Source organism: Sorex araneus, chromosome 11 (assembly GCF_027595985.1).
Source record: "Sorex araneus isolate mSorAra2 chromosome 11, mSorAra2.pri, whole genome shotgun sequence".
Classification (NCBI taxonomy): Eukaryota; Metazoa; Chordata; class Mammalia; order Eulipotyphla; family Soricidae; genus Sorex; species Sorex araneus.
In genome coordinates this window covers 22,662,810-22,681,407 of record NC_073312.1, presented here as the reverse complement: position 1 = coordinate 22,681,407, position 18,598 = coordinate 22,662,810, and the positions used below count along the sequence as shown (strand labels likewise).

Sequence of the window (18,598 nt, the reverse complement as noted above, 5' to 3'; positions counted from 1 at the left end):
CAGGGAGCAGGGGGCCCAGCCAGGTCCCTTGGGTTTCTCCCCAGCCGGGGGCCAGCTGGGCTGCCCAGCTCCAGGGACGGCAGGAGGATGCCCACCACGTGCGTGGCAGTGCTGCTCCGGCAGGTCCCCAGGGCGGGGTGCCATGTGGCCCCAAACTTGCCACTCCCGAGGGGGAGGGGATTCTGGCCTTTCTGCAGAGGGGGCCGGGCCGGGTGGGGAAAGGAGGGGCGCATGGGCTGGGGGTCGCCTTCTGGGGGTCTCAAGGAGTTGCTTCGGCCACCTGTGCTGTGGACACAGGGGTACAGCGAGACTCTGACCTGTCCAGAGCCCTGGGAAGAGGGATGTAGGCGGGTCATCTGTGGGGGCAGCAGGGGCACAGGATGGTCATCTCTGTGGGGACAGTGGGGGGGGGGGTAGGCGGGTCATCTGTATGGGAACAAGCAGGCCATCTCTGTGGGGACAGTGTGGGGCAGGCGGGTCGTCTGTGTGGGGGCAGTTGGGGGCAGGCGGGTCGTCTGAGTCAGGGTGGTGCCAGAGCGAGGCGTGGTCAGTGGGTCAGTCGCCCACAGGATCTTCTGGGAACTCCCGCAAACTCAGAAGCAGGGCAGCACCTCTGGCCCGGCACCCACCTCCATCCCTTCACCACAGCCCTGGCTGGAGGCAGGAGGGACCCCAGGGCGCTCAAGCTCAACAGCCCTCACCATCACCCCCACAGCACCCCTGAGATACCCGATACCCAGTAAAAACAAATGTGCATATGGGGGCATGGAAGTTTCCAGAACCCCCATATGCACATTTCAGGCAGAACTTCAGCAGTGCTGCCCCCACCAGATGTGGCTGGTCAGGGGTCACAGAGCTCTGAGAAGCAGCTGGACAAGGTCAGGGCCCATGGTGAGTGGGCGAGACTCGAACCCCATCCTCCTGGCAACAAGGGCGCAGGGGGAGGTGTGCTACAGAAGCACGGGGGTGAGGTCTCAGAGCAGACACTGCAGTGGGTGGGGGGGTGGTGTGCGCTGAGGGGTGTCCAGCAGGCGGGCACCCCCAGGGCACACGGCATCAAGTCCCCGGTCAGCCCCAACAGGAAGCCTCCTGGGAGCTCCCGGCTCACAGCACCTTCTCCTCAGCAGAGCCCTGGCGTAGTGTCAGCTGCTGAGTGTGTGGAGAAGCAGCTCAAGAGTCCGGCTGGGCCTCTCCCAGCTCACATACCAGGTGTGGCCGGGAGGAGCACAGGACGGGGGGGTCTGCACCACCCCGAGACCCAGCAGCCAACACACACACACACACACACACACACACACACACACACACACACACACACACACACACACATACACACACCCTTCATTTCTTTCCCTGAGCTGATGCTGAAAGCTCTTAGCCACCCGCCAGGATTCCGCTCACCAGAGTTCAGGGGTCCAGCCCCAACTCCCCAACACACACACACCCTTCGTTTCTTTCCCTGAGCACGCACGCACACACACACACACACACACACACACACACACACACACCCTTCGTTTCTTTCCCTGAGCTGATGCTGAAAGCTCTGAGCCACCCGCCAGGATTCCGCTCGCCAGAGCTCAGGGTCCAGCCAGCAGGGATGAGCTGCTGAATCACCATCTTCCTGGAGTCACAGGAAGTGTCTCCACCCCTTGTCCCCTCCCTACCCCACCCCATCTGGTGGCACCCGGAGCTACTGCCATTGACTAGCCTCGGGTGCTGTGTCCAGAGCTGGCTCCTTCAGGAGAACTCAGCCTCTGGGCTCCGGGGGGCTGGGCCCCAGGCCAGGAGGACAGGAGACTTTTTTTTAGAGGGTGGAGGGGTCATACCTGGTGATGCTCTGGGGTTACTCCTGACTCTGCACTTGGGAATCAGTCCTGGCGGTGTGGACGTGGTTGGGCTCGCGGTGAGTGGGTGAGACTCGAACCAGGGAATGCCAAGGATGAACCCAGGCTGGGCACACATAAGGCGAGTGCCCTCCCCTCTGTACTCTGGCTCCCCCGGCCCAGGAGACTGGGAAGGCTGAAACAGGAAGCCTGAGACCTCCCCCTGGGCCCCCACGACCCACAAGTCCGGCAGGGAGAAGGATGCACTGGCATCCCCACCCCAGTTTATTTAGGAGCCTCCCAAGCGGTGCTCAGGGAGCCTGGGGGGCCCCACCGGGGTGTCGGCCAGGCAGGAGCTCAGGGCCTCGCACCTGGTGCTGCTCGGGAACTGCCGTGCAGGGTGCCCGGCACACCCCTCAGTGCCCAGGGGCCTCCGGGACACACCCCGTGGGTGCAGGGACCAGGCCCACCCAAGAGTGCTCTGTCTCCTTCCTGGCCCCAGCCCCGACCCCCCTGAAACAGGGAGTCCAGGCAGAAGCGACGGTACAGAGTGGAAGGAAGCTGCTGGCACGGGGCCGGCCTGCACTGACCCCAGTCGGGAGGGACCCCTGGCTGCAGAGCCGGGCATGAGCCCCGCGCATCCCCAGCTGTGTCCCACAAACAAGCAGGGTCTCCCGCCCCACCCCGGCAGGAGGGGCTCGTCTCCGGGGTGTTCCTCGGCCTCTCCTGCCAGCCTCACGCCCTCTGTGCGCCCATTCCTGGCAGTCTCATGCCCTCTGTGTGCCCAGTCCTGCCAGTCTCTCGCCCTCTATGCGCCCATTCCTGCCAGCCTCACGCCCTCCGTGTGCCCAGTCCTGCCAGTCTCATGCCCTCCATGTGCCCAGTCCTGCCAGTCTCACGCCCTCTGTGTGCCTGTCCTGCCAGCCTCACGCCCCCGTGTGCCCATTCCTGCCAGTCTCATGCCCCCCGTGTGCCCAGTCCTGCCAGTCTCATGCCCTCCGTGTGCCCATTCCTCCCAGTCTCATGCCCTCCGTGTGCCCAGTCCTGCCAGTCTCACGCCCTCCGTGTGCCCATTCCTCCCAGCCTCGTGCCCTCCGTGTGCCCAGTCCTGCTAGTCTCATGCCCTCCGTCCGTGTGCCCAGTCCTGCCAGTCTCACGCCCTCCGTGTGCCCATTCCTGCCAGCCTTGCAGTTCTCCACAGCCTCCAGGCCTGGGTCTGAAACCCAAATAGCGAGGCTGCATATTTGTGCCTGAACCGGAGCAGGAGGGTCCGAGGAAGGGGCCGAGTCATCTGAGGCGGGTGGTTCTGGGGCCCCCAGGGCCTGGGTCAGCTGAGGTCCAGGAGTGCTGCCCACCCCGCCCCCCGACTTGGCTCTCGCCTGGTCTGTTCTGGCTTTGAGGCCCTTTGCACGGAAGGTCCCGGGGCAGTGGCCTGCAGGGAAGTGGGGAGGGGGTGCTGGATGCCGCGCCCCCTGACCCCCCGTGCCCCGGGCTCAGCTGTGGCTCTGAGGGCCGCTGTGTGCAACAAGAATCGCCCCTTCTCTGTGGGACCCGCTTTTCCAGGGCGCGGAGAATGGGCCCCATTGTGGCCGCACAGTCCAGAGAGGCCGGAATTCCTGCCCCAGGCGAAAGTGCTGGACTCCCCATGAAGGGACGGGGGTCGGGGGCCCCCAGACTGACGGAGAGGCCAGAGCAAAGGCCAGCACAGACCCCAGAGCCTGTCCGGCCTCTCCTGCCCCCCACCCCCGCCCCGGGGATCTGGCGGGTCTCTGCCTTGGCTCCCCCACGGCGGCTCCTGGGCTGGAATCTGGACGGTGGGGCTGGGAGGGCAGACCCAGAAGCGCTCAGTGCAGTGCTGGGGGCCGGGGGGGGGGGGCAGGCATGGAACTGGGGACGCTCACACACAGGGCATTTGCCCAGCCCTTGGGCCCTCCCGGGCCATCTCACCATCTCCCGAGCCTTCCGATGGCAGGAACTGAGGCAGGAACTAACTAACCCTCAGCTCCTCTGACCCTCCCGCAGCACCCCTGCTTGGGAGCTCTGCTTTAGCCAGGTGGGCGGGGACCCTCTGCTCCATGTTAGAGGAGAGGATCAGAGAGGTCGGGCAAGCTGCGCAGAGTCACAGAGTCCCACAGCGCGGAGTGGCAGGGACAGGGCCGAAGCAGCTGGGGTCAGGCTGTCAGCCAGCGGCTGGGACATTCGGAGAAGCTGAATCAGGCGAAGGTGGTGGCGGCAAGGAGGGGAGCAGTGTCACCACAGCGGGAGACACCCGAGGCCCTGGGCTGGGGTGGGGGTGGGGCACACCTGGCTGGGTCACAGGCTCAGGGGACCACCTGCCGCGGGCTGTGAGTCCAGCCAAGCCCCATCCGTCTGTCTGTCTGTCTGTCCTGAGCGAGGTGTGGACAGGCTCCCCGGGGAGGGAGGGGGCGGGGGGCAGAAGCACCCTGACATGCCCTTCTGCCCTGCTCAGGACCCCCTGGCAAGGCCTTAGTCCATTCTGTCTCTGAGTGAGGGGGCAGGAGGGCAGCCCCACCCCTCCCCGCCCCCATCCATGGCCTCACCCCTTCCCCAACCCTGCACCCCCCCATCCCCGCTCCAGATTCCCCTTCAGGCCTGCCTGCGCTCTGGCGAGTCCCTGCTCCCAGGAAGGCCCCCTAGGTGGGTCCTGCTGGGCGCTTTAGCCAGGGCTGGGGTCCCCTCTGCTCCCAGCTGCCCCCAGTCACCATGGGGGCCGGGACCCGGGTCCCGGCCTGCAGCACACCCACCCGGGGGGCCACATGGTGACTGAGGCAAGTGTGGCTGAGGAGGGGCAGGGCCGCCCCAGCCCCGAGCCCAGGGGCAAGCGTGTCTGTGCACACCGGCTTTGGGGTGCCTGGGGTGCTGGGACAGTGAGGTGGGAGGCAGCAGAGGGACAGAGCCCGGGGGATCACAGTTTCCTGTCACCCCCATCCGCACCCCCTACTTCACTCCCATCTTTTGTGGCTTCTCCTGGCTTCTCTCCCCCCAGGAAACAGTCCGGCTGGGCTTCAAGATTCACCCCCTACGCTGCTTCTGGAAGATTCCAAGCCAGAGACTTCCCTGGCGGCTGGCACCTGCCTGGGGATGAGGCCCAGCACTCCACTGACCAGCCAGGTATGGGCCCACCTGCGGATGGCTGTCGGCCCCTGACCTGTGGCCCCGAGTGTGACCCCGGGAGACGGCTCACGGAGCCCTGTCCTGCAGGTGGGCACCAGGGCGCTGCTCAGTCTTTCTGTTGTGTGTGGGCTGCCTGCCTCGGCCCCCTCGAGATCAGCCCTGACCGGCCGCTCGGAGAGGACAGAGCACTGACCTTGGTCTGGGGTCTGCAGGCCTGGGGCATCACCCTCCTAAAGGCACTGGGAAAGGCAGAGAAAGTGTCCAGGCCAGAATGAGCACTTGGCTCAGAGTCCCAAACTCTGGTCCAGGCCCGGGTGGCCTCCAGTCAGGGCCTGGCCCTTTGCCGCAGAGCCCACCAGAGCAACCCACAGCTGGGCTGGTCTGCGGCCAGGGCTGCACATGCCTGCCCCTGCTGTTTGCAGACTCGGCCAGGAGGGGGCGACTGGGAACTGCACCCGTGCAAGGGCCAGCAAGTGTCCAGGGGTGATGCTTAGCCCAACCTCGACTCAACCCCACCCCCAGGCCCTTTCATTGTGACCAGATGCCATACAGTGTGCTGTTTTATGGTGGGGGGCTTCCCAGCAGTGATGGGGGCCCTGGAGCAGCCCTCGGGAGGGCATGTGGTTCCCATGATGGAAATGGGGCCTTGAGCATGCCTGGCCTGCACTCCAGCCCTTTGGGCTCTCTCCCTGGCCCCTAGAGGGCGCTATTCCTCCCGGGATTCGAGGGGGACCCTACGTGGTGCCACGGATCCACCCGGGATCTGCTGGGTGCAAAGCAAGCTCCCAGCCCCTGTGCTCATCTGCATGGCGGGCAGGTGACCCGCTTCAGGCTCTGGCGTCTCTGCCACAAAAAGCGTTGGAGGTCAGTCACGTGACCTCTCATGCCTGCCAGGCCAGTCTGCACCAGAGGGGAAGTGACCACCGCTGTGCAGTGGACAAGGCCACAGTTCAGTGAGTGAAAACCTGGACACTGTTTCCTGTGAGGTGCCTGGAGGCTGGAGTGTGGCTGGTTAGAAAGTCTGGGCCCTGAGAGTGACCTGTGCCCTCTGACCTTCTGAGATTCTGGGCTGGGGGCAGGGGTGGGCGTAAGCATAGAAGTCGAGGGGCTGCCAACCCGCAGGCCCACGCTGTGAGGACTTCCTGTGAGGCAGGGACGAGGTTGGAGGTGGGCCCCCAGCCGGCCACAGAACGGGCACCCCCGCCCTGCGTGGCCACACTCGGCCCGCGGCCTCAGCCCTGCAGAAGCCAGGCAGGCCTCTCCCCGGGCTGCTGGGCAGTGGCACTGTGCAAAGGTCCAGAAAGCAGAGCAGCTCCGGGGCGCGGGGACTCTCCCAGACATGCCACACCCCTCTCCTCTCACAGGCCAGGGGAAGGCGCACGGCGGCGTGTGGGAAGGAGGGAAAAGCAGCCGCCCCTCTCCTCAGCCTGACTGGGCCGCCTGACACCGGCCAGAGGTGGGGGCGGCAGGATGGACACTCTCCCCAAGAGGGAATTCCAGGCCCGGGAGGCGGCTCCCAGCTGGCACGTGTGTGCGGCCCTGCGCGCATCCCTGCACCACCAACGCGTGAGGAAACAGTGAGGAAGTTGCACTGCAAAATTATACCCCGTGGGGGCTGGAGTGATAGCACAGCGGGTAGGGCGTTTGCCTTGCACAAGGCCGACCCGGGTTCGAATCCCAGCACCCCATATGGTCCCCTGAGCACCACCAGGAGTAATTCCTGAGTGCATGAGCCAGGAATAACCCCTGTGCATTGTTGGGTGTGACCAAAAAGCAAAAAAAAAAAAAAAAAATTATACCCCGTAAGGGACGCAGTTCCCTGGGCCCACGCCTGCCCAAACAGCCTCGGGGTTGGGCCTCGAGCATGTGTGCAGGAGGGGTGTGTGTGTGTGGGGTGGGGGCTTGTGTGAGACGGGTTGTGTGGGGCGTGGGGGCTGTGTGTGAGGGCTTGTGGCAGGGGACGGGGGGAACTGAGGGGCTGTGGGGGGTGCTTGGGGAGGTAGTTCTGTGGGAGGGGGCGTGTGCAGGGTGGAGAGGGGTTGGTGATGCAGGCTGGGGGGATGACAGGGAGCAGCTGCATGTCCTATGGGGTCACCCCACTGAAGAACGGGCTCTGTGATGGAGTGGGGGGGTGAGGGGTTAAGGGGCTTGTCCCTCCAGCTCCGGGGCCACAGCTGGACTCAAGGCCAAGGTCACACCTCGGACTGAGGTTCGGGGGACTGGCTTTGTTAGGTGTTTCCGGAACCAACCTCACTGTCCTGTTGGGGGGCGTGGGGGGCGGCACCCCTGAGAAGAGAGTCCCCCGAGAGGAGGCCCCTGAGGCAGGCGAGAAACCCGAATTCTCCTTCAAGGAACCAACCCCACCTGTGGAAAGCGCCCCCAGTGTCCCCTCCGCGGCTCTTGCCCTCTGGATGGATGGATTTCACCCCGCAGCTCGGAGCTGGTCTCCTGGCCTGTGGGGTCAGCGCGGTGCAGGCCTCCAAGCAACGGGGACTCGTGCACTTCTGAGCTGAGAAACGGATGAGCCACAGGAGCTGAGATGTGACCTGAAGGTGTCCTGGTGAGCAGAGCCTCACCGAAGGCCCATCAGGCAAGGCAGGCGGGATACCGCCGCCTGTGATTTGCACCGTGGCCATGAGGTGGCGCCACACGCACACAGATCTACGACAGGCAGAAGCAGAATGTGGCGGGCGCCTGAGGGGACCAATCTGGGATCCCAGTGTGAGAGGCCACACCGCCTCCAGGAAGCACGGACTCTCCCACCGACCTGTTTCTAGGGACGTTTTCTGTTCCCAAGCCAGCCTCCCGGGCCCAGGCTGCCACAGGCCTGGGTCACTGCACAGTGGGGCGGGAATGCAGACTGCATTCGAGGGACCCACTGGCCCTCTGGTTCTGCCCTCCCTGACGCTGAATGTAGTCGAGGCAAACGACTGTCCCAATTCTCCTGCTTGGAGGGTCTGAGCAGAGCGGGGAGGTGTCAGGCGGGTCCAGTCCCTGGGGGAGGCAGGGCGGGAACTCGGGTTCCGGATGCTGGCAGCGGGTCAGTGCACCCCATGGTCCCTAGGAGACCTGGGGAGGATTCCCACAGGGTGGGGTGGGGGGCGGGCACCAGGGAGCCCCAGCCAGCTCCTGGTCACAGCGGGCCGAGGTCCACTGCCCGGTCTGCGCAAAGGGCACATGGACCCCAGGCCTGGGCTGGGGAGGGACAGGATGGCCTAGAACTCTGGGCCAATGACACAGCTGCCCCACTGGGAATGACTGACGGGCAAAGTGCTGCTCATGGGGGCTGGTTACACCTGCCCAGAGCTTCCGCCCTGCGGCAGCCGGATCAAATCCCTGGTGGGGGGCTCTGGCGCAGGTCAGAGGCTGTCCTGGCACACAGTGGTCAGAGGCTGTCCTGGCACACAGTGGTCAGAGGCTGTCCTGGCACACAGTGGTCAGAGGCTGTCCTGGCAGAGGTCAGGGGCTGTCCTGGCACACAGTGGTCAGGGGCTGTCCTGGCACACAGTGGTCAGGGGCTGTCCTGGCACACAGTGGTCAGGGGCTGTCCTGGCAGAGGTCAGGGGCTGTCCTGGCACACAGTGGTCAGAGGCTGTCCTGGCACCGAGTGGGTGAGGGGTTGTCCCAACAGAGAGTGAGTGTTGGGTCACTAACACTCACAACAGAGAGTGAATGTTGGGTCACTAAGCTGGCCTGGTCAAAGGCCCAGTCCCAGCCCAGGGCTTGCGTGGCCAGGCCCTTTGGGGACGCTGTCTCCCTTCTCAGAGGTATGCCGGGCTGTTCCAGAGCAGGGCAGGCCGCAGGGGTGGTGGGGTGGACCCTGGCCAGAGCTGTCTGGGCAGGCTGGGGCAGGGAGCTGGCATCTGGCTTGAGCCTCCCCCACCCAGGCCCAGGGAACATTGGGCCATTGTTCGGGGCCGCAGCAGAGGGTGGTTCTGTGGCCCTGCAACCCAGGAACAAAAAAACCTGTTGAGCAAGGCTCCTCCCGTGCAATTCCAAGAATTCAGCCGGGATCTGGGCGGGCCTGAGCAGGACAGGCCCAGGCCGGGAGCCCAGAGGCGAGCCAGCGGCCCCCAGCCCGGTGCGGGCACCGCCAGGTGAAAGGGGAGCCCTGCCCTCCGCAGCTCCCGGCCGCGGGAAAGTCACCTCAGGGGCGGCCCGAGAGGGAGAGGCGTGAGTCAGCAGGAGGACTTCGGGCTTCTTCCTACTCTCCCTCCTCTCCCTCAGGATGGGTAATGTGCTCACACAGTGTACACGCACATCACACACTCATATACATCGCATACAGACACACAAGCGCACACTCACACACATTTCAGACACACATCACACACATGCACATATATACACTCATACAAATCACACACAGACACACAAGCGCACACTCACACATTTCAGACACACATCACATACATGCACATGTACACACTCATACAAATCACACAGACACACAAGCGCACACTCACACACATTTCAGACACACATCACACACAAGCACATATATACACTCATACAAATCACACACAGACACACAAGCGCACACTCACACATTTCAGACACACATCACATACATGCACATGTACACACTCATACAAATCACACACAGACACACAAGCGCACACTCACACACATTTCAGACACACATCACACACATGCACATATATACACTCATACAAATCACACACAGACACACAAGCGCACACTCACACACATTTCAGACACACATCACATACATGCACATGTACACACTCATACAAATCACAGACGCACATGCACACACATACACATTTCAGACACACATCACACACAGGCACATGTACACACTCATACAAATCACACACAGACACACATGCACACACATACACATTTCAGACACATATCACACACATGCACATGTACACACTCATACAAATCACACACAGATACACATGCACACACTCATACACATTTCACAATACACATCACAGACATGCACACACTCACACATCTCAGACACATCACACGCATGCACATGTGCACAATCATATACAAGTCACACAGACACACACACTCATATACATCTCAGACACATCACATACATGCACACTCACACATCTCAGACACATCACACGCATGCACATGTGCACAATCATATACAAGTCACACAGACACACACACTCATATACATCTCAGACACATCACATACATGCACACTCACACATCTCAGACACATCACACGCATGCACATGTGCACAATCATATACAAGTCACACAGACACACACACTCATATACATCTCAGACACATCACATACATGCACACGTGCACACTCATACACACCTCACATCACACACAGTTACACTCCCCACGGGAGAGGCGCATTCGACATAGACATACAAACACACGCAGGCTTTCCAAGGACCTGGCACCGTCAAGTGGAAAGTGCATGTCCGGGGGCCAGCTGTTCTCCCTCAGCCCTGGCTGCTGAGGTGACGTGAGCTGCGTGGCCAGTGAGGCTGCCGGGTCCGGGAGTCTGGCCCTGCACGCGCCTGGCGGGCGGCCTTGGCTGTGGCCCTGGGCCCTGCTCGCCTCTGCCAGGGCAGCTCCCAGGACAAAGCCCGCGGATGTGACCTGCATCAATTCTCTAGTGTCCACTCTAGGAGCTGGCCAGAAGTGGGGCAGAGAATGTTTCTTCTGGAACATTCTCTCGGGAGGGGCTGAGAGAGCACGCAGGGCGTTCTATAAACAAAGGTGCAGAGGGAAGCACGGGATTGCAACAGAAAGGCTGGCGGGAGCAGGGGACAGGCCCAGGGCTCTTCTGGGAGGCGTGTCCAGCAGTGGGGAGAGCCACCTTCCCACCACAGGGGAGGGGGCCGCGGGTGTGAGAAGCAGAGCAGGGCACGAGGGTCCTGGGGGAGGCCTTGAGGGCCGGAGCGAGTGGCTGCTGGGCTCTGCATGCGTGTTGAGACGCCTCTTCCTTCCCGCGCGGGGCAGTGCACGGAGACCCCCAGAGGCTGGGCCAGGCAGCAGCAGAGGGACTGGACGTGGCCAGAGACGGGACGGTGGGCTGCAGAGAGAACCAGGGCAGGAGCCCGCCACGCACACGGCCAGCCTGGCTCAGCCCTGAGCACCAGGGTGTGGCCCCCAAACAAAACAAACAAAAAAACACCTTTTCTTTCTTCCTCGTTCTCTGTTCTCTTTCCCTCCCTCCTTCCTCCTCCTCCTCCTCCCCCTCCTCCAGCCCTGAGCACCTAGGAGTGGCCCCAAACCAAAATTTAAAAAAACACCTTTTATTTCTTCCTCCTTCTTTCCCTCCCTCCCCCCTCCCCCTCCCCTCCCCCTTTACGGGGGCTATTTCTGACTCTGTGCTCAGGAGTAGCCACTGGTGGTGCTCAAGGGACCTTAAGCTCCATGCGTCCGAGGCAAGTGCCTTACCTCTGTACGACCTCTCCAGCCCCCAAGCCTCCCCTGGCCCACAGCCATGGGCTGGAGGGATGCGAGGGGAGGGATGACTCTAACATAAAGCCCGGACACATCACGGCAACCAGATGGGTCAGCCAGGGGTTGCCATTGGAGGAGGGCACGAGAGGGCACTGGACAGTCATTCTGGGGGGCTGTGGGAGGAGGAGAAAGGCCCAGGAGGGCTCAACGCCAGACCCCTCAAAGGGAAACCTTTGATGCTCTTTCTAAAACATTCTTTCATGGGGCCAGTGGTCCAGAACCTAGCTCCTTAAACTGCAGTGGCCGGAGAGGCTGTCCGGGCACAGATCAGAGGCTGTGCCGACATAGATCAGAGGCTGTCCCGGGCACAGATCAGAGGCTGTCCCGGGCACAGATCAGAGGCTGTCCCGGGCACAGATCAGAGGCTGTCCCGGGCACAGATCAGAGGCTGTCCCGGGCACAGATCAGAGGCTATCCCGGGCACAGATCAGAGGCTGAGCTGGCACAGATCAGAGGCTGTCCAGGCACAGATCAGAGGCTGTCCCGGGCACAGATCAGAGGCTGTCCCGGGCACAGATCAGAGGCTGTCCCGGGCACAGATCAGAGGCTATCCCGGGCACAGATCAGAGGCTATCCCGGGCACAGATCAGAGGCTGTCCCGGGCACAGATCAGAGGCTGTCCAGGCACAGATCAGAGGCTGTCCGGGCACAAATCAGAGGCTGTCCCGGGCACAGATCAGAGGCTATCCCGGGCACAGATCAGAGGCTATCCAGGCACAGATCAGAGGCTGTCCAGACACAGATCAGAGGCTGTCCCGGCACAGATCAGAGGCTGTCCAGGCACAGATCAGAGGCTATTCAGGCACAGATCAGAGGCTGTCCTTGCTCACAGTGGGCCAGGGCTTGTCCCAATTCAGAGTGGGTGAAAGGCTATGCCAGGATTGGGGATGTCACCTAATGGAAAACTACGTTTAAAATAAACATCTTTATGAGTTTCAATAAGTATCTGATTTGTACACCTAGCTTATATGCCTCACGACTCAAAGCTGAGGCAGCCCGGCCGTAGGAGAGCCACAGCCACGTTCATGCCCATGCCCGGCCCTGGGCAGCCCAAGCAGCCAGGCCAAAGCCCAGTCCCTGCCCCCCCAACACACACTGGGACTTCCTGCAAAATGGAAATGGGGTACAGCTGCCCCCACCCCTCCCAGCCATGCAGCCTCAGCCCCTCCTGCAGCAGTGCACTGGAAAGAGGGGATGGAGCTTATCCACAGACCTCCAAAGAGATACACACACACACACACACACACGCACACACACATACACACACACACACACGCACACACACACACACACACACACACACACACACACACACGGGCTCTGATAACTCGATAAGCCACTCTCCAGCCACCCCAGTCAAAACACGCTGTTCTCTGCTGTTACCTGACCCCGTGTTTATGCTTCGGGGTGGAGGGTCAGCAGCGTCCCAGCCCGTCAGCACAGGGTCACCTGTGGGTCCGCCACAGGGCACAGGCCTGTCTCTGGAGCAGGAGCCCCTGTGGACCCCAGGACCCCCACTCCTGAACCTGGGATTCCTTCCTTGGAGCCATCGAATGCCCCGTGCCAGCTGCCTGGGGCCGGGCGGTCAGGGTCTCCTCAGGGAAGGGGGGCGGAGCATGGCCCACGGGGCACAGCTGGGTGTGGCCAGACGGCCCTCCCTACACAGGCCAGACCCGCACCACATGGACACAGTGCCTCACAGGCACGGCCCTCCCTACACAGGCCAGGCCCGCGCCACACACACGCCTGTCCGCACAGGACCGCGCCCACGCCTGCTCTCCAGCGCCCCCGATGGCTTCAGAAGAGGCCCCGGGGGTGCACAGCCACACGACCAGCTCAGCTCTGCTACGGGTGCCTCATATGTGTGTGATTATGTGTGACCTGGTGTGTATGTGTGGCCGTGTGTGTGTGGTGGTGTGTATGTGTGTGTGGCCATGTGCGTGTGGGGCTGTGTGTGCATGTGAGGATGTGGGGGAGGGGCATGTGTGTATGTGTCTGTGTGTGTGTGATGGTGTGTGTGTGTCTGTGTCTGTGTGATGTGTGACTGTGTGTGTGTGGCCATGTATGTCCGTGTATTTGGCCATGTGTGTGTCTGTGTGTGCATGTTTGTGTATGTGTGTCTGTGTGTATGTGTTCGTGCGTGGTGGTGTGTGTGCATTCATGTCTGTGTGATGGTGTGCGTGTGGCCGTGTGTGTTTGGCCGTGTGTATGTGCGTGTTTGTCTGTGTATGTGTGTGTAGATATCTGTGTGTCTATGTGCATATGTGTCTGTGTTTGCATCTGTGTCTATGTGTCTATGTGCGTGTGTCTCTGTGTGTATGTGTGTATGCCCGGGTGTGTATGCGTGTCTGTGTGTATGTGCATGTGTGTCTGTGTATGCGTGTCTCTGTGTGTGCGTGTGTATGTGTGTATGTGCATGTGTGTGTGTGTTTGTGTATGCGTGTGTGTGTCTGTGTGCGTGTGTGAGTCTGTGTGCATCTGTGTGTGTACATGACCAGCACTGCTGGGTAGGGTGTCTTGAATGCCAGGCCCCGAGCATCCATCTCTGGAGAGGGAGTGGCTTGCCCCCCGTTTCTCTCCTCAGCGGACCCCAGTGTCAGAGATCAGCATCAGGCCTCGAGGCTTCAGGAGCCTCAGTCTCCCCCTCTGCAACCCGGGCCGTGCCGTTCGCAAAAGGCTCCTCGCAGAAGCCAAGCCGCTTGTCGGTGGCTGCTTTGACGGTGACTCTGACGTCCGCTGTAGCAGTGGAGTAAGAGCCTGCGGCCCGGCCTCCCCACTGCCTGCCAGCAACCGCCTCTGCCCCCCGCCACCACCCGCGCGCTAGAAACCTCTGCTGAGCGGCCCCCCGCTGCCCCGGGGCCGAGGGCCTGGGCCCCACAGCCTGACGGGCTGCAGATCTCTCGGCCCCGCAACAGTCACCGCCTGCCCGGGAGAGGCCAGAACGGCCACTTACTCTTTCGGGGGGTTGACGTCCTCTGGCCGGGCCTCAAAAAACCGAAAGACTTCATCGCACTGGGAAATGTGAGGCGGCAGCCGGACCAGTGCCTGCGGGAAGACAGGAAGGAAGGCGTCAGGTTTGACCAGACTGTGACAGGAAACCAAGAGCAGGGTCGGCCTTGGCGCTGGAGACAGGGAAAGTTCTCCCCCCCCCACCAGGGCCTCAGCACGCCACCAAGCAGATAGCGGAACAACCCTCCAGCTGTCAACCACTCACCTGCACATCCACCCGCTCACCCACCCACTCATCCACTCACCCACTCACCCACTCACCCACTCACTCACTCACTCACCCACTCACCCACCCACCCACTCACTCACTCACTCACCCACTCACCCACCCACCCACTCACTCACCCACTCATCCACTCACCCACTCACCCACTCACCCACTCACTCACTCACCCACTCACCTACTCACTCACTCACCCACTCATCCACTCACTCACCCACTCACTCACTCACCCACTCACTCACTCACCCACTCACCCACTCACCCACTCACCCACTCACCCACCCACTCACTCACCCACTCACCCACTCACTCACTCACCCACTCACCCACTCACCCACCACCCACTCACCCACCCACCCACCCACTCACCCACTCACCCACTCACCCACTCACCCACTCACCCACTCATCCACCCACTCACCCACCCACTCACTCACCCACCCACCCACTCACCCACCCACTCACCCACCCACTCACCCACCCACTCACTCACCCACTCACCCACTCACTCACTCACCCACTCATCCACCCACTCACTCACTCACCCACCCACCCACCCACTCACCCACCCACCCACCCACCCACTCACTCACCCACTCACTCACCCACTCACCCACCCACTCACCCACTCACCCACCCACTCACCCACTCACCCACTCACTCACCCACTCACTCACCCACCCACTCACCCACCCATCCACTCACCCACTCACCCACTCACCCACTCATCCACCCACCCACTCACTCACTCACTCACTCACTACATCCACGCTTCCGTCTGACCCAACCATCCACATGCTAGTCCCTCCAACACCCACAGGATCACCCGCCTAACTTCCCAGCTAACCCACCCAGTCACCCCCCATCTCTACTGATCTGCCCACACGTCGTATTCAGTAACCAAGCAGGTCATTCACAAATTGACCAGTCTCCCACATTTCCCAGCCCCCCGACGGCGGGTCACAGAGAGGGGACGCTGCGGGAGCCACTGGTCCACGTCACGCCCCTGCCCTATCCCTCCTTGCCTGCCCCCAACTGCATCCTGGCCCGAGCATGACCAGAGCTGTGTCTCCGGGGTCCCACAGGGGGATAGTGCTATCTCGGGTGTGGACAGGGACCCCCCAGACTGCAGTAGCCAGGGGCCCCGTGGTCAGACGGCAGGAATGGGACCCGATCTCATGAGTGCAAGTTTTCAGTGAACATGTTCGTGCCTGCCACGTGCTGTTTCTCCCCGGGCAGAGCAGAGGGAAGGAAAAGAAAAGGTGGGGAAGAAGAGAGAAGCAGAGAGCTGGAGGGATGGAGAGAGAGAGAGACAGAGACAGAGAGAGAGAGAGACAGAGAGACAGAGACAGAGACAGAGAGACTACACGGGCAGAGTAAGGCACAAGGGTGCCGGCAAAAGTGCTGGAAGGGGAATGGGTGGGCCGGGGGCTGGGTGGGCCGAGACAGAGCAAAGCCATCACCGGGGATGTAGGCCATGTGCAGAGTGGCTGCCAGGTGACCCCCTGACTGAGCGGGAGGGGGCAGGGGGAGCTCTGGTGCCCACAGTGCCCAGCCAGAGCCCGACACCCCCGCAGCCCGGGCACCGCGGCCAACACAGGGCTCTTCATGCTGACCGACAGCGGCATTCCGGGGGCCGGGCAGCGCGGACCGCGGGGCCGCAGACAAAGAGGCCTTTGCTGGGCACTCGGGGCGGCATCTGAGGAACAAGCGACTGCACAGAGCGCGCGTCCCCGTGCAGGCCGGCAAGGGCTTGGCTGGGGTGGCGCCCGGCAGCGCTGCTGCCAAGCCCGGCTCCGGCCAAGACCATTTGGCAGCCAGTCCCCGGGGCCTGGGCTCCGACAGGCCTCCACCTGCCGTTCCGAGAGCAGCAGATGGAGCCAGACCCGTGGGCATTTCCAGGGGCACGACCCCCGCTCGGCTCCCAAACTCTGCTACCGGGCACTGGGGAGGGACACGGCGGAGTGGCCGGGTCAGGGCGGGTGGGCGTGGCGGAGGGACCCTTGCACTGCTGGCCACAGGCTGTGTGACGCTGATCCCCGTCCTTCCCTCTCCCCCAGCTGGTTCGCAGCTAAGCGAGGTGCCAAGTTCCAGGGACCAGGGCTTGGTTCTCCCGGCTGCCACGCTGCTGTCTTTGCTGGTATTTCTTTGCGGCGAAAGCCGGGTACGCATGAGCAAGACGCCGGAAGGGGGCTCAGGGGACTTCAACGTAATTCCAATTCTTCCTTTTGGTTTCGGTGTTGTTTGGGGACCACGTCTGGCAGTTCTCTGGGGTTACTCCTGTCTCTGTACTCAGGGATCACCCCTGGTGGTGCTCAGGGGGGACCATAAGGGGTGAAGAGGATCGAACCTGGGTCGGCTGCATGCAAAGCAAGTGCCCTACCCCCTGTTCTATCTCTCCACCCACAATCAACCCCCCCAATCCTGCCCTTTCTCCTTGCTCCGTGACCTCGGGCAGCTGCCCTCTGCTCTCTGGTGGTCAGTTCCTCCTAGGGCACCACTAGGTCTCTCAAACGGGGGGCCCAGAACAGATGTTTGATAAGGGGACGTGAGTTTTGTGGGCTCGTGTGTCTTGGACGGAAGCTCAGTAACTCAGACTCCGGCTGAGAAGCCCGGAGCACGTGGAGACGGCCGTTCTCAGACCCTGAGTGTTGTGGCAAGAGGCTCTCAGAGAAGGTTATACGAGGTAACCTTTCAGGACCTGCACTGCAAACCATGAAGGAGAGAGAGACAGAGACAGAGACAGAGACAGAGACAAAAAGACAGAAACAGAGACAGAGACACAGAGACACACAGAGATAGACAGAGAGACAGAGACACAGAGAGAGACACACAGAGAGAGACAGAGACACTGAGAGACACAGAGACAGAGACAGAGACTCTGAGAGATACAGAGACAGACAGAGACAGAGTCAGAGATAGAGACAGAGACAAAGAGACAGAGAGAGAAAGAGAGAGGGGAAGAGAGAGAGAGAGAGAGAGAGAGAGAGAGAGAGAGAGAGGAAAATGCCTGCCATAGAGGCAGGCTTGGGGAGGGTGGGTGGTAGGAGGGAAACTGGGGGAGTTGGTGGTGGGTCCGCACAGTGGTGGAAGACAGTGTTGGAATATTATATGACCAAAACCCAACCTCGAACAACTTTGTAACTATGTATCTCATGGTGATTGAACTAAAAAGTAAATTTAAGAAAAGAAGGTGGGGTGGGGGGGGCTGGAGCGATAGCACAGCGGGTAGGGCGTTTGCCTTGCACAAGGCCGACCCGGGTTCGAATCCCAGCATCCCATATGGTCCCCTGAGCACCGCCAGGGGTAATTCCTGAGTGCATGAGCCAGGAGTAACCCCTGTGCATCGCCGGGTGTGACCCAAAAAACAAAACAAAAAAAAAAAAAAAAGAAGAAAGAAAAAAGAAAAGAAAAGAAGGTTTCAATTTCAGAGAAGAAGAAACCAAAGCCCAGAGAGGTCCTGGGACCCCCATCACTTTGCTAGCGAGTGGCAGGACAATGAGCCAGCGCCTCAGTGCTGCGGGACCCCCACGCCCAGCGCCCTCTGACCGCGGAGGGGTCTGTCCAAACGAGCCCGCAAGCCGGGCTGGACACCGCCCGGAGTCCCCTGCAGTCCCCACCCTGGCTACAGGACTGCCAGCGCAGAGCTGGGCCACGGCTCTGTCCGTCAGCACGGCGGCTCCGGGGAGCAGATGCGTCCCCAGGAAGGGGCCACACGGGCCGGGACAAGCGAGGCTGCTGGGCCACAGGGAAGCACTCTTCAACGGAGCCGTCACGGACCAAGCCCTGGGCCGTGCGGGAGAAACTGCAGGATCCTCACTCCGGCCCAGTCGCCTTGACTGCCCGCGTCCAGGTCCTGAGCCAAGAGCCCAGACAGACGGAAAGCGCCGGGGAGACAAAGGGACAAGGTCTACGGTGACATTAGG

The 18,598-nt window shown here is 61.7% G+C and overlaps 1 protein-coding gene across 2 annotated transcripts in view; it reads right to left on the bottom strand.

The window, feature by feature from the left end:
* SH3PXD2A (SH3 and PX domains 2A) overlaps positions 1–18,598 on the bottom strand; it is a 200,928-nt gene that overhangs the window by 67,915 nt on the left and 114,415 nt on the right. For both annotated transcript variants that reach the window (XM_055118788.1, XM_055118789.1), the window contains exon 5: positions 14,394–14,485. In XM_055118788.1, the coding sequence (XP_054974763.1) occupies positions 14,394–14,485 (92 nt within the window). The remainder of the gene's footprint in view (positions 1–14,393; positions 14,486–18,598) is intronic.